Here is a 13,364-nt window from a genome sequence, read left to right as displayed (position 1 = left end):
AGTACTATAGTAACATTTCTTAGCCACTTGAAACCCAGCTTCCATATTCTGTGAGCTTGTAGATCTGCTACTTTTGGTGAAGATATTTAGTCTAGACTGAATAAACAGTCCAAGTGCAGAGCCAACCCAGGTCCAGTTTACTAGTCTAGACTCGGATTTAATTGGTTAGCCTGGAATTCCCTGTGTAGATCAATCCCTCTCCAGTTAGTTACACCAGCATCACCGTTGACGTTAAGTGAGGGCTCACTGTCCGGCTGGACCCCCCTATGATGTCACTGTGCCCCCCCACCCCCCTATGATGTCACTGTGCCCCCCACACCCCTACGATATCACTGTGCCCTCCACACCCCTATGATGTCACTGTGCCCCCCACACCCCTATGATGTCACTTTGCCCCCACCCCCCTGTGATGTCACTGTGCCCCTCACTCCCCTATGATGTCACTGTGCCCCCCACCCCCCTATGATGTCACTGTGCCCCCCACCCCCCTATGATGTCACTGTGCCCCCCACCCCCCTATGATATCACTGTGCCCCACACCCCTATGATATCACTGTGCCCCACACCCCTATGATATCACTGTGCCCCCCACACCCCTATGATATCACTGTGCCACCATCGTCCCCTCCCTGTGCCCCTCCCCACACAATCACAATAAGTTGATAAGAATTCACCTTTGATGTGTCATTCTCCTCATTGAGCAACTTGACTGATGATTACTGTCATTACTGACCTGTCTGTCTGTCTCAAAAGCGTTCGCGGCCCACCCATCTCACCACTTAAGTTAAGTAGACAGATGGGTGGGCCGCCTGCATTTTCAGAGCATGTTTATTTTAATGATCAATCAATCGATTGTGTTCCGGCTTGGATCAATGGAACTAACGTTTTATATATATTATGTTATGTTATCAATAAAGTCTTTGGTGTTTTGTCAGTTATTTGGAGGCCCACTTGCAACATCCTTACGGCCCACCAGTGGGCACCGGCCCACGGGTTGAGAATCGCTGCTCTTATATGCCAGCTGGCGTTCTGCCATTAGCAGAGCTATTCTTCAGACAGGTGTTATGTAACTGTTGCCAGGGCAGATGACAGCCAATTAAGTCATGTTGTCTTAACCACTTCTGCCCTATATACTTTGTTGTACAATGAATAGTGAAAATAAGCTCACACGTCGCATTGCGACTTTGTATTTCTACTGTCTCTCCAGTGTCTTGTAAGAGAGTGATCATTTCAAGCACCTTTCAGTACCTGCCCCCCACTACCATGGAGCCTAAGGTGCCGATACATCCAGCACAAATGGCCCGTGTTCAGGTGAGGGAAGCCGGGCGGAGAGGGTGATGTTTGTTTGTACTGCTACGGGCTGGGGTGGTGCCTGTCAGCAGGGAATGTTGAGCAGGAGGAGTATGATGCTCTACCTCCTCCCGGTAGGGGCTCCTCACTGAAAGGTGAGCCAATAGGGTACAACGGCAGTGGCAAGCAAGTGGGAGGAATGAATTTGCATAATGACAACTGGGGAGAAAGGACAAACAACATATTGACTCAAAAAAGAAGAAAAAGAAAAGAAACAGAGTGCTAGGCCGATACCTGTTTGGAACGAGGCCCGTTGGGAAAGTATGCCCTTCCGGTTATGCAGTACCCATTGCACCCGTTGTCTTAGTGCAGTACATAGCAATTGGAGGCCAGTCTATGATGTCTGTACCATAATGCACAAATAGACAAATAGATTTGTCGAATGATAGATAGATTTCTGCACTCCCTCGAATCCTTTGCGATACACACGCCATGTTTGAAGTCGTTTTTCAGTGGTTCTTTGGGATGACTGAGGTGCTATATAGCTATAAAGAAGGTTTATTTGTCACTACTAAAACTTGTACAAGAAGCGAATTGAATTGTGTGTGAGGTGCTCATACGTACTTTGCCACAATATACAATGGAAATGGAATAATGGACATACGCAAGCTTTGGTCCCATACAGTATGTCTGCTTCCGAGCGGACGTACGTCAAAATTCACAGACAAAAAAAGATTGATGAATCAGACTCGTAACGTGGGAATTTGCATAAATGCCGGTAAGTACAAAATATGGACGTAAACAAGCTTAGTGAATGAGGCCCAATGACTATATAGAACGAACACACCATTCAAAGTAATAGGGCGACCGAATAGAACAGGGCGGTTACTTATAGTTAGTTAGTTAGTTAGTTAGTTAGTTAGTCAGTGAGATTCAAGGTTCCCTGACAGAAAGGAATTAGATGTCAGGAGTATAAGTGGAACTGGGTGAGAGTTCTCCATTGTCATCCTGTGTTCAACTTAAAGGAATACTTTACCCAAAACATTATCGCATTCCTGAGCCAATAATACGATACAGGCCGACACTGCTGTGGTAGAGCTCAGGAGACCAATGCAAAACTATATAAAATAATAATATAAACTCCAAAACAGCTCTCACAGTGTAATCACTGAGAGGCCTACTGATGGATCCAGGTTCAAAGAGAATGTTTTAAATGTGTTTTTTCTTTATGCGACAAAAACAAAAACATCTCCATGCATTCAAGACTTCATGGTGTGAGTAATTGATAGACAATCACAAATTAAGTGATTATTTTGGGTGAATGACTGAATGAAGTCATTCTTGGGGTAAAGAAAAACTCCCATATTTCAACACTAACTGCACACAAACCTTAATTCCGACTATTCCATGATGTGGAGTGTGGTGGTCAGCTGACCCCAAATCAACCCACACTGTCTCCCTCTCAGCTCTCCTGCTGTCTGTGTCTCAGCTTTCCTACTGTCTGTCTCTCCTGCACCCGCCCCCCCCACACTGTTGTGCGGTTCCCATGCGTGCTTCTTCAATATAATCTAATTTCATCTCTCTTGCCTTCATTCAGTTTCTTTGATGATGTCATGATAAAGTATGCGTTCATTAAAAAAAAGGACATTAAAAACCCATACTTGCCAATGTCAGTGACCATCATTGTGTAAATGTGCAGCCTGACCCAATGCACTGTATTTATCAGTAGACTGATCCTGACAGAAAAGGACTTCTCAGTACAAAACTAAGCCAAACATGCCACTAGCTGGCTGCTCACTGACATTACACATAATGAAGTAATGGGAGAGCTCTGGTTGGTTGGTTGGTTGGTTAGTGAGAGATAGATAGATAGACAGACAGACAGACAGACAGACAGACAGACAGACAGACAGACAGATAGCAATACAAATGTAAGAAATAAGAAGAAGCACCATCAATATCAGTATACAAAAGTATACACCTATCAACACCAGGTTACAGTGTCCTCACAGTATCCTGCCAAAAACAGAACAAAAGTGTCAACATGCAGTGCAAACAGACGTACAATAACCCTGAAGTGCTATTAGAAGTCATAGTACTTGTTACTTCTTATTATTTCAACTTATATGATAATAGACCTGGCAGGATACAGTTCCACTCGGGTTAGATGAATGAACCCAGGTTGGCTGGTTGGTAAAGATGTTAAGATGTTGAGACCCGGGTTCAAACCCCGGACATGATGCCATATGGCCTCTCACCACAGTTACTGAAAAGTGTTAGCGTGGTTCAAATAAGTTTAGAACCCACTTTAGAATCCCCCTATAGGCTCTATGCACAGCAGCCATATTATCGCTTCCTTCACAGGTGTTACCAGTGATACTAATGAAGGCTCTGTTCCATTTAGTGTAGCACAGTAGTTCTCAGATTTTTGAACTCCCAGGACCCTTACGGGTCCATTTGGTTCCATTTGTACACTCTCAGAGTTACACACCCGTAAAGGGCCATTTGGGAGTGTTTCCAGTGAGCCCACATGCACAATATCAGCACCCTGACTCCATCTGACCAGAATGGAACAGAGCCTTCATTAGTATCATTGGTAACACCTGTGAATGTCTTACAATATGGCTGCTGTGCATAGAGCCTATTCATGTGGTATGCACAGTGTCAGTGAGCAACCAGCAGGTGGCAGGCTTGTAACAGTATTTAGAGCTCAATTGCTAGTTTTAGTCAGCTCAGTAGCCAATAATCAGCAGGCTATTACAGCAGCAAAGAAATCTGAATAAAGATTAAGCAATAGGAAAAGGTGGGGGGAAAAGCCAAATACATAGAATGGAATTGTCCTTAACTTTCAAATCCATCACAGTTTTCACTACAGCCATCTTTAGCTGTAGTTCAGTGGTTCCCAACCCACCAAGGACCCACTTGAAGAATCTCAAAAGCGTTCATTGCATGCATTTTCAGTGCATGTTTATTTTAATGATCAATCAATCAATCGATTGTGGTCCTGCTTGGATCACTGGAACTATAGCCAACTTTAAGTTTCTATTTATCGGTTTCGCGATGGCGCATTTTTATGCATCAAGATCATATTATCTGTGTTTTATCAATTATTTGGGGCCCACTTGCAGTGTCCTTGCAGCCCTCAGGGAGCATAGTGATGACTCCCCCCCAACCTCCCAGGATAGGGTGCCTTCAAATGTAAAAATACTGTAAAATAATACTATAAAGTTTTGGAGTGAAAACCATCCAGCTATAGTATCTGAATACATAGATCACATAAGAGAGAGAGAGGGGGGGGGGGGTGAATTGAATTGAATTTAGAGAGAGAGAGAGAGAGAGAGAGGGGAAGAGAGTGGCAGACAGAGACAGAGAGAAGGTGGTGGGGAGGGGGACAGACAGGGGAAGTGACCTCACCTGTGAGTCAGTGTGCAGGCAGACTGGCACTGATGGGTAACTGATTCAGAGTCACACAGCCTAATAGAGTCATATAGGTTAACTACCACCTACCCACCCACTGCACGTGTGTGTGTGTGTGTGTGTGTGTGTGTGTGTGTGTGTGTGTGTGTGTGTGCGTGCGTGCGTGCGTGCGTGCGTGCGTGCGCGCGTGCGTGCGTGCGTGCGTGCATGCGCGTGTGCGTGTGCGTGTGTGTGTGGCTGCTCTTGAGACTTTTGGATGAAAAACTCTTCTTCACGCCTTGAATGATACATTGTTTCTCTCATTCTAGAGACCTTGAACCATGAAAGAGCTCTTGTTCGAAAAGGAGTATTCTCTCTGCAGCATCTAATGTCTTTGAAAAAGTTTGACCCGATGCCAAACTTACTTGTTACCATCATTTGATAGTAAATTAACTGAGACTCACCTCATAATTACTTAAAGTGAATATCTCTGTATGATTGCATACACTGACCACACACCCCAAGCGGGGGGTTTGGGGGTCCTCCCCCGAATTCTTTATAACATAGTAGATGTAATTTCCTTTTTGTTTGTGTGTGTGTGCGTGTGTGTGTGTGTGTGTGTGTGTGTGTGTGTGTGTGTGTGTGTGTGTGTGTGTGTGTGTGTGTGTGTGCGTGCGCGCGAGCGTGCGTGCGTGCGTGCGTGCGTGCGTGCGTGCGTGCGTGCGTGCGTGTGTGTGTGTGTGTGTGTGTGTGTCCTCAATATGTTTTATTATTATGTTATGTTGCTTTCATTTAGAATCTTGCAGTTAATTCCATTAATTACATCAATTCCAAAAACACACACTGAAATATATATATATATATATATTTAGGTTTACACTTTCTAAAAGATTTTCCTTAAAGATTTCCTTACATTCATTATCTATTAGGCTATATGATGACTGTACGTATATCAGGCCTACAGTGTATATATTTTAATATACAATATAATATTATTATTTTCTATTATGTGATATCGATACATTCTCTCCTTTCTCTCCCCGGCCCCCCCCTTGTTTTTTTTTTCCTGAAAACAACAGAAACACATTTCTAATCTCAAACGTAGGCCTACTCAGGCAGTAAAGCCATAGTAGGCTTGTCAGCAGTCAAGATCAAAGTCCTGGATTCCTGATCATCTGAGAGAGTCACTGAAGGAAACTAAGAGAGTTTGCAAAGACAGGCTATGACTCAGTTTACCATCAGCCCCCAGAACAATACTGTACTGTCCACCACAAACGCACGCACGCACAGACACACACGCACGCATACACGCACGCACACACACACACACACACACACACACGCACGCACGCGCACTGTCTGTCTGTCTGTCTGTCTGTCTGTCTGTCTGTCTGTCTGTCTGTCTGTCTGTCTGTCTGTCTGTCTATCTATCTATCTATCTATCTATCTATCTATCTATCTATCTATCTATCTATCTATCTATCTATCTATCTATCTATCTATCTATGTATCTATCTATCTATCTATCTATCTATCTACAGTATCTATCTATCTATCTATCTATCTATCTATCTATCTATCTATCTATCTATCTATCTATCTATCTATCTATCTATCTATCTATCTATCTATCTATCTATCTATCTATCTATCTATCTATCTATCTATCTATCTATCTATCAATGTGTTAATGCTATATATGACCAGCAGGGGGCATGAGTCCCTGGGGTTTACACAGCCCAAAGGGTGTGTGTGTGTGTGTGTGTGTGTGTGTGTGTGTGTGTGTGTGTGTGTGTGTGTGTGTGTGTGTGTGTGTGTGTGTGTGTGTGTGTGTGTGTGTGTGTGTGTGTGTGTGTGTGTGTGTGTGTGTGTGTGTGTGTGTGTGTGTGTGTGTGTGTGTGTGTGTGTGTGTGTGGGGGAGTGGAGTAGCCTACCCACATATTTTACTTAAGTAAAAGTACTAATTCCACAATGCAGAAATAGTAAAAAGCCTATATATTCAAAATACCTTGTGGAAAAGCACAAAAGTATTGGCATCAAAATATACTTACTTACAGTACCAAAGTAAAATAAAAATAATAATAATTTGGTCCTGACTCCTTGGGGTGTGTCCTCTGCAGTTTACCCATCCTATAGGTCCTATAGGATGGGTAAACTGAGCAGTTGGTTGTAGCGCTCGGGGAGCAGTTAGGGGTTAAATGCCTTGCTCATGGACACTTCGACACATTGCTTAGTTCTGGAATTGAACCCGCTGAACCTTTGGCTTCTCTAACCATCAGCTATGACCGCCCCATTTGAAAGTACTCACATTGTTTCCAAATGTGTCAAACCTTTTCAAAAATAGCTGATCTAACTCAATGCGTCATGATCTGACGAGTTGTGAGTTTGCAATTTCAAATAGCTTTAGTATAAAATAGGGCTTATGAACAATAAATCTAGAGGCTGAAGTAACTAAAGTGTACAATAAAGAGTAAAAAGTACAATATTTGACTGAGATGTAGTGGGGTAGAAGTATAAAGTATTGAAAAGGGGACACACTCAAGTAAAGCAAAGGTACCTACTTAAAAAAGTAGTAGCTACTTATTAGTTACTTTCCACCACTGGCCGCACACAACGACAGACCTGGGATCAAATCCTTCCAGTGCCTCCACTCCAGTCCTGACAGCTTAGTTTCCTTCTCTGTGATTCAATGAGACAGTTATTCCAAAACAATGGTCCACTATTATTAGAATATACATAATAGAATAAATAGTACCACTACTAGGCCCACTATAATCATAGCCATGACCATCTGCTCTGACATGTCCATCTCCCCCCATTATTTCTAATAACGAAAATAGCAGATTTACAAGCTTGTAAATCTGCTATTTTCACACAAAGTATAAAATGAAGAAGTGAAATTGTTGAGAGAACAGGACCCACCAGAACCTTAATTACATGTTCATTTTGTTTATCCAGCCTTGATGGAGTTTTTAATCTGACATATCCTCAGATTTTGCTGCATTGTAAAGTAATTATTGCCCTCACTTGGATAACCTTGGGCAACAACAAATGCCTGGTTATTATATAATCTATATTTATAATCTTTTCCTCTTTTAAATGCCATAGATTTTATGAACTTCAATTTGAGGAAACTTAATTTGAAGGATTATAGTTAAGTAAACTTGGGGCCTAACCCAGATTAATGCCCTCTGCCAGTGTGTGCTCTGTCTAAAAAGTAGCTGGCAGACCTCATTAAAAAAGTTGGCACAGGGCTTATTTGGCTTATAACGTCCCCTGTCCCCTTATTGGTCCCTGGGGCCTGTCAATCACCCGTCTGCCCAAGTCGGTGTAGCACTGACGTCATGGTGTCTGGGTCTCTGGCCCCGCCCCCAGGGTGTAAAGCTCTTTTTTTGCTCCCTCCCAGACACTGATCTGAGGTCGGTTTGCTTTGACCGGTGTAATATGAAAGTTAACGGCGGATAGAGATCCGCAAAACCGTTCCCAAGTCAGTGATCTGGTGAGAGGAGGAGGAGGAGGAGGAGAGGGGGGTTGAACTCCTGTTACCCAATTCCTGCGACTGACTGATCCGACGACTTGGACTTGAATGAGAGAGAGAGAGAGAGAGAGAGAGAGAGAGAGAGAGAGAGAGAGAGAGAGAGAGAGAGAGAGAGAGAGAGAGAGAGAGAGAGAGAGGAGGGAGAGAGAGAGAGAGAGAGAGAGAGAGAGAGAGAGAGAGAGAGAGAGAGAGAGAGAGTGAGAGAGAGAGAGAGAGAGAGAGAGAGAGAGAGAGAGAGAGAGAGAGAGAGAGAGAGAGAGAGACTCAGACAGAGAGAGAGAGGCTCAGACACAGAGATAGAGAGAGAGAGAGAGAGAGAGAGAGAGAGAGAGAGAGAGAGAGAGAGAGAGACGCCAGCCAGACGGCCGTCAGCAGTTCTTGACGGTTGAAAAGTATCCAGAGAGCAGAGCGTCGACGGAGGAACTGTTTCACCCACACAGGGGGAAGAAACAAAACGGAACAATATCTGACTTATAGCGATCCAAGACCCCCACCCCCTCCCCTCCCTATCGGACCGGGAGGGACCCCCAAAACGGACACAACACCGACCGGACCGGGGGGACCCCACCAACCGACACCAGACAGACTACAGCCCGGTCGGAGAGAGAGAGAGAGAGAGAGAGAGAGAGAGAGAGAGAGAGAGAGAGAGACAGACATCGGTAACAACTGACGTCGTCTTCTTTCTCGGCGTGATTTTTCTTTCTTCTCTTTTGACAAGAAGCAAAAAACAGGACCAGAAAGAAACGGGGAAAAAACAAGGACTGGAAAAGACGAAGAGTTGACCATTACAAGGGGAGGGAGACGGGCTGTATTTTCCTCCCTCCCTCGACGTGTTGTTTTAGTTTTTTTTTTTTTTTAAATTCCCATCGTTTTTTTTTTAGATGTTCTTCAACTTGATCATCAAGTTGAAGAACATCAAGTCTTCTTGATGGGTGTTGTAAACGTGACCAGCAGCAGCAGCAGCACCAGCAGCGGTTCCAATGTCTCCTGCACTTGTAACTGCAAGCGCTCCACGTCTCTCCAAAGCATGGAGATCTGTAAGTTATCATTTATTCATCGTTTTATTTATTCATGCTTTAATTCCTTTTCAAACTTTGCTATATTATGTGGCTTTTTTTCCATTGAAGTTCCTCTACGAAGACACTGTGTGAGATGAGAAAGTTCACCTGGGTGTTTAGTAGGGATGGACAATTAACCGGTTTGTCGATTAATTGGCCTTCAATCAATCTTGGCCATTAAATGCAACATTGCTATTTAACAGATATCAAAATAACTATTGGTTTTAGCCAATATTTTATTATTTTATAATACTTATGTTTGAATGTGAAGCTAAAAGAGCCTTTTGTGATGATGATCAGGGCTGCACATTCAATCAGTGTTTTCTGGAGAAGCTCAACATGTTGGAACATTTTAAAATAAAAAAATACTACATTCAGGATGTGTTTATGTTGTTATAATGGGCCAACATTTCAATATGGGTGCATCCCTAGCCTAGTTTTGGAATAAAGCGGCATTTCTTTTTCAAATTCAGTGTTTAGGCTATATATGCCTCTTTTTTTTCAGAAAATACACAATTTGATTTTTTTTATACAGATATTCGACATCGTTAAATATCGGTTATTGACCATGACACCAATGTTGACATCGATTATTATCGATATCGGTCAGAAATGTCACATCAGTAGGCCTACATCCCTATATAGTTTTTAGGCTTAACTACACTTTATTTAACATTTGTATCCGACTGTTGTTGTGGTTGTCGACCGTTGGGTCTGTGTGTTTGTGTTTTACAACTCAGAGAGTTTACAAATGGAACCAAATTCCATGTGTAGCCTACACTCTGAGTTGCAGACAGTAATAAGGCTCTAATGACAGGCGGCGAGTCGAGATGCCAAATCTCTTCTTTCCTCCATTTAGGCAGTGCTGGAAGAAGTACTCAGATATTTTACTTTAGTAAAAGTATCAATGCCACAATATAAACTCTGTTACAACTTACAAGTAAAGGCCTGTGTCACTTGAGTAAAAGTATTGGCATCAAAATACACTTAAAGTAGGCCTACCAAAAGTAAAATTACTAAAATGTTTGAAAATATTTGTACAATATTTGCCTCTAGTGGAGTAGAAGTAAAAGTAGGCTACTACTGAAAATTGGAAATACTCTTGTAAAGTAAAAAAAAAATACCTTAAAACTGTACGACTACTTAAGTACAGTTATTGAGTACATGTAGCCTACTTAGTTACTTTAGACTGCACTGCATTTAGACCTATTACTTTTCACACTGAAAAACAAACCGGCTTTTTAGACGTCAAAACCCTCCATGGTTCACGTTGAGACACTAGTGTGAAATGGATTCTAAAGTTGTCGTTGGGTTGAAATGAGACGTTTGACCGTGTATTTGTTTTAGAGAGAGAGAGAGAGAGAGAGAGAGAGAGAGAGAGAGAGAGAGAGAGGTGAAGTTTGTTGTCGTTCCGTCATTTTGGTTTGAAGCCAGACGTCTAGCCGTCTGTCTGTCTGTCTGTCTGCCCGAGGCGTGTGCGTGCTCGTAGCACGCGCGCGCACACCACGGGGGATCCCTGTCGTGTGTGTGTGTGTGTGTGTGTGTGTGTGTGTGTGTGTGTGTGTGTGTGTGTGTGTGTGTGTGTGTGTGTCAGAAGCCTGTGGAAGTCGGACAGCGGTAGGTCGTGTTCGCCTCTGACCGGAGTTCAAGCTGCCAACCGCGGCTGCAGGCAGCAGGCTGGTCCCGCTGGTCTGGGTGACAGACAAGCTACAAATATTTGCTCAAACTAATACAATAGAAAAGGAAAGGCTATATATTCTCCATATTGTTGTCAGTGTTATTATTATTATTGTTATTATTTTTATTATTATTATTTTTATTATCAGCCTATATTATTATTATTATTATTATTATTATTATTATTATTATTATTATTATTATTATTATTCATTAGCCTTTTATTAACAATCACATTCATTTGGCAAGAAACAGAGCAACAGACAGGCAGGCAGATGGAAAGACACACACACATGCACACACACACACACACACACACACACCCCGTGCACGCACGCACACACACACACACACACACACACACACACCCCGTGCACGCACGCACACACACACACACACACACACACACACACACACACACACACACACACACACACACACACACACACACACACACACACACACACACACACACACACACACACACACACACACACACAGAGAGTTCCTTTATGTTTGAGAAAATACATGATGTTTAGTCTGGTAGATACATAGAGAGAAACAGATGAAGGAGAGGGGGGGTGGAAGGAGAGAGAGAGAGTAGGGAGGGAGAAAAAGAAGGAATGTAGAGAGAGATAAGGGGAAGGAGAAAGATGGAGAGATGGAGAGGTAGAGAGAGATAAGGGGAAGGAGAAAGATGGAGAGATGGAGAGGTAGAGAGAGATAAGGGGAAGGAGAAAGATGGAGAGATGGAGAGGTAGAGAGAGATGGAGAGATAAGGGGAAGGAGGGAGATGGTGGAATAAAGTTGAGAGTCCGACCGATATATATCAGTTTTGTGGATATATCAGCCATGTTGATGTTTTTTTCGGTTTTGAGCATGTGTCCTCATTTTTAACCACTTTAAACCATGGTGTTCCTATATTTTGGGCGTATCATTAGGGCAATTCTTTTTTCCCCCCGAAGTTGTCCAAAGTAATAAAAAACAAAATATCCCAAAATAGCTGACCTATACGAGCTCTCAGCGTGTCGCAGTGCAACACATTGTGAACTTGTAGATCAGACAATTTAGACTTTTTGAAAAGGGTTTATGGCAATCTACGTTTTTTTCAAATTGATTAACAAATGTTGCACTATTTGACACAATATTGGTCAAAAACAGCGGTAATCGGTAGTCTGGTAGGACTGTCCGAAACCGGGATTGGCCTCCAAACATCTGGCATCAGATGGGCTCTAGTGAAATCCTTTATGTTAATTTAACTCTGAATTAGTTTTATGCTGCTGTGTATACTGTAGCTTATAGGCCACTATTCATCACATCCTCTGTGGAACTCAAGAGGCCGTTATCACATAACGCGATTGTTATCACATGACATGTCTACCAGCCAATCAGCAGACTGAACACAAATACAACAGAATAGAAGGTATATAATAGAGTAGAACAGGGGTCCTTGAAGAGGTCCTTGAAATGAAACAGTTTGAGAACTGCTGAAGTAGAATATAGAGTAGGTGACGGGTCTGTAATGCATTATAATCGCATTTATAATACGTTATAATGCACTTATAAGGCATTATGTTATAAATGTTTATCAGTATTGTTAATTATGCTTCACAACTTATAACAAGGTTTATGAAGTATTATAAGTGCTGGTCATAATGCATTATAGGCTCGGCAGAACAGCACATTATGACTATACCATAACTTAATCACTTATAAAGAGTCTTTGTTATGAGTTGTTATGCATAATTATAAACATTTATAACAAGTGTTATGAAGCATTATGAGTGCATTATGAATGCGATTATAATGTCAGATGTTTAAGTATAGTGTTACCAGGGTAATGGAAGGCACTTTGGATTACGGTTGTAGGTGTAATACTGAACCATACAGTTCGCCATCCATGGTTCAATAGGCACTTGTGAATTGCAGAATTTTGATACATGCATTTCCTACTGCTGAATTGGCACTGTGTCTGTGTCACCGGAGAAACCCCATCCCCTCGAGTATATCCAACGGTGTTGCTCGCCAAAATTAGCCGATCTACAAGCATCACACAGCACATTGTGAGCTTGCAGATCATCTATTTGTTGTGTTTATAGCCAGCCTACTGCATTGACGTGACTTCTATTGTCATTTTGACTCGCTGTGACGTTTAGTTCAGTTCATGGTAAACATGTCAGCACTTGCGCAGGAAAAGGGTTCAAATCCGGGGTATAAGAGGAAAGTTACATAGTGCTGCTTTAACAACAGACCTGAACTATTGTTAATGTTCTGTCCAGAGTAGGGAAATATTTAACTGGTTTTAATATTAACTGTGATTTTAAATGTCACAATTCATTCATTATAGAGTCGGGATATAATCGGGATAAAAATTATGGTAATAATAATTCTCTACTTATGTCCAA

At 42.3% G+C, this 13,364-nt stretch overlaps 1 protein-coding gene across 1 annotated transcript in view; it reads left to right on the top strand.

Annotated features, from left to right (window-relative positions):
- Positions 1-8,559: 8,559 nt before the first annotated feature.
- Positions 8,560-13,364, top strand: part of pmepa1 (prostate transmembrane protein, androgen induced 1) — a 38,078-nt gene continuing 33,273 nt past the window's right edge. Inside the window, exon 1 of the mRNA XM_084062751.1 lies at positions 8,560-9,261. Coding sequence (XP_083918877.1) covers positions 9,153-9,261 — 109 coding nt within the window. The 5' untranslated portion in view covers positions 8,560-9,152. The remainder of the gene's footprint in view (positions 9,262-13,364) is intronic.

The sequence above is a fragment of the Gymnoscopelus microlampas genome (genome assembly GCF_963454915.1).
Source record: "Gymnoscopelus microlampas genome assembly, chromosome: 7".
Taxonomy (NCBI): domain Eukaryota; kingdom Metazoa; phylum Chordata; class Actinopteri; order Myctophiformes; family Myctophidae; genus Gymnoscopelus; species Gymnoscopelus microlampas.
Note: the sequence above shows the minus strand (reverse complement) of the source record. Positions and strands in the feature narration are given on the sequence as shown.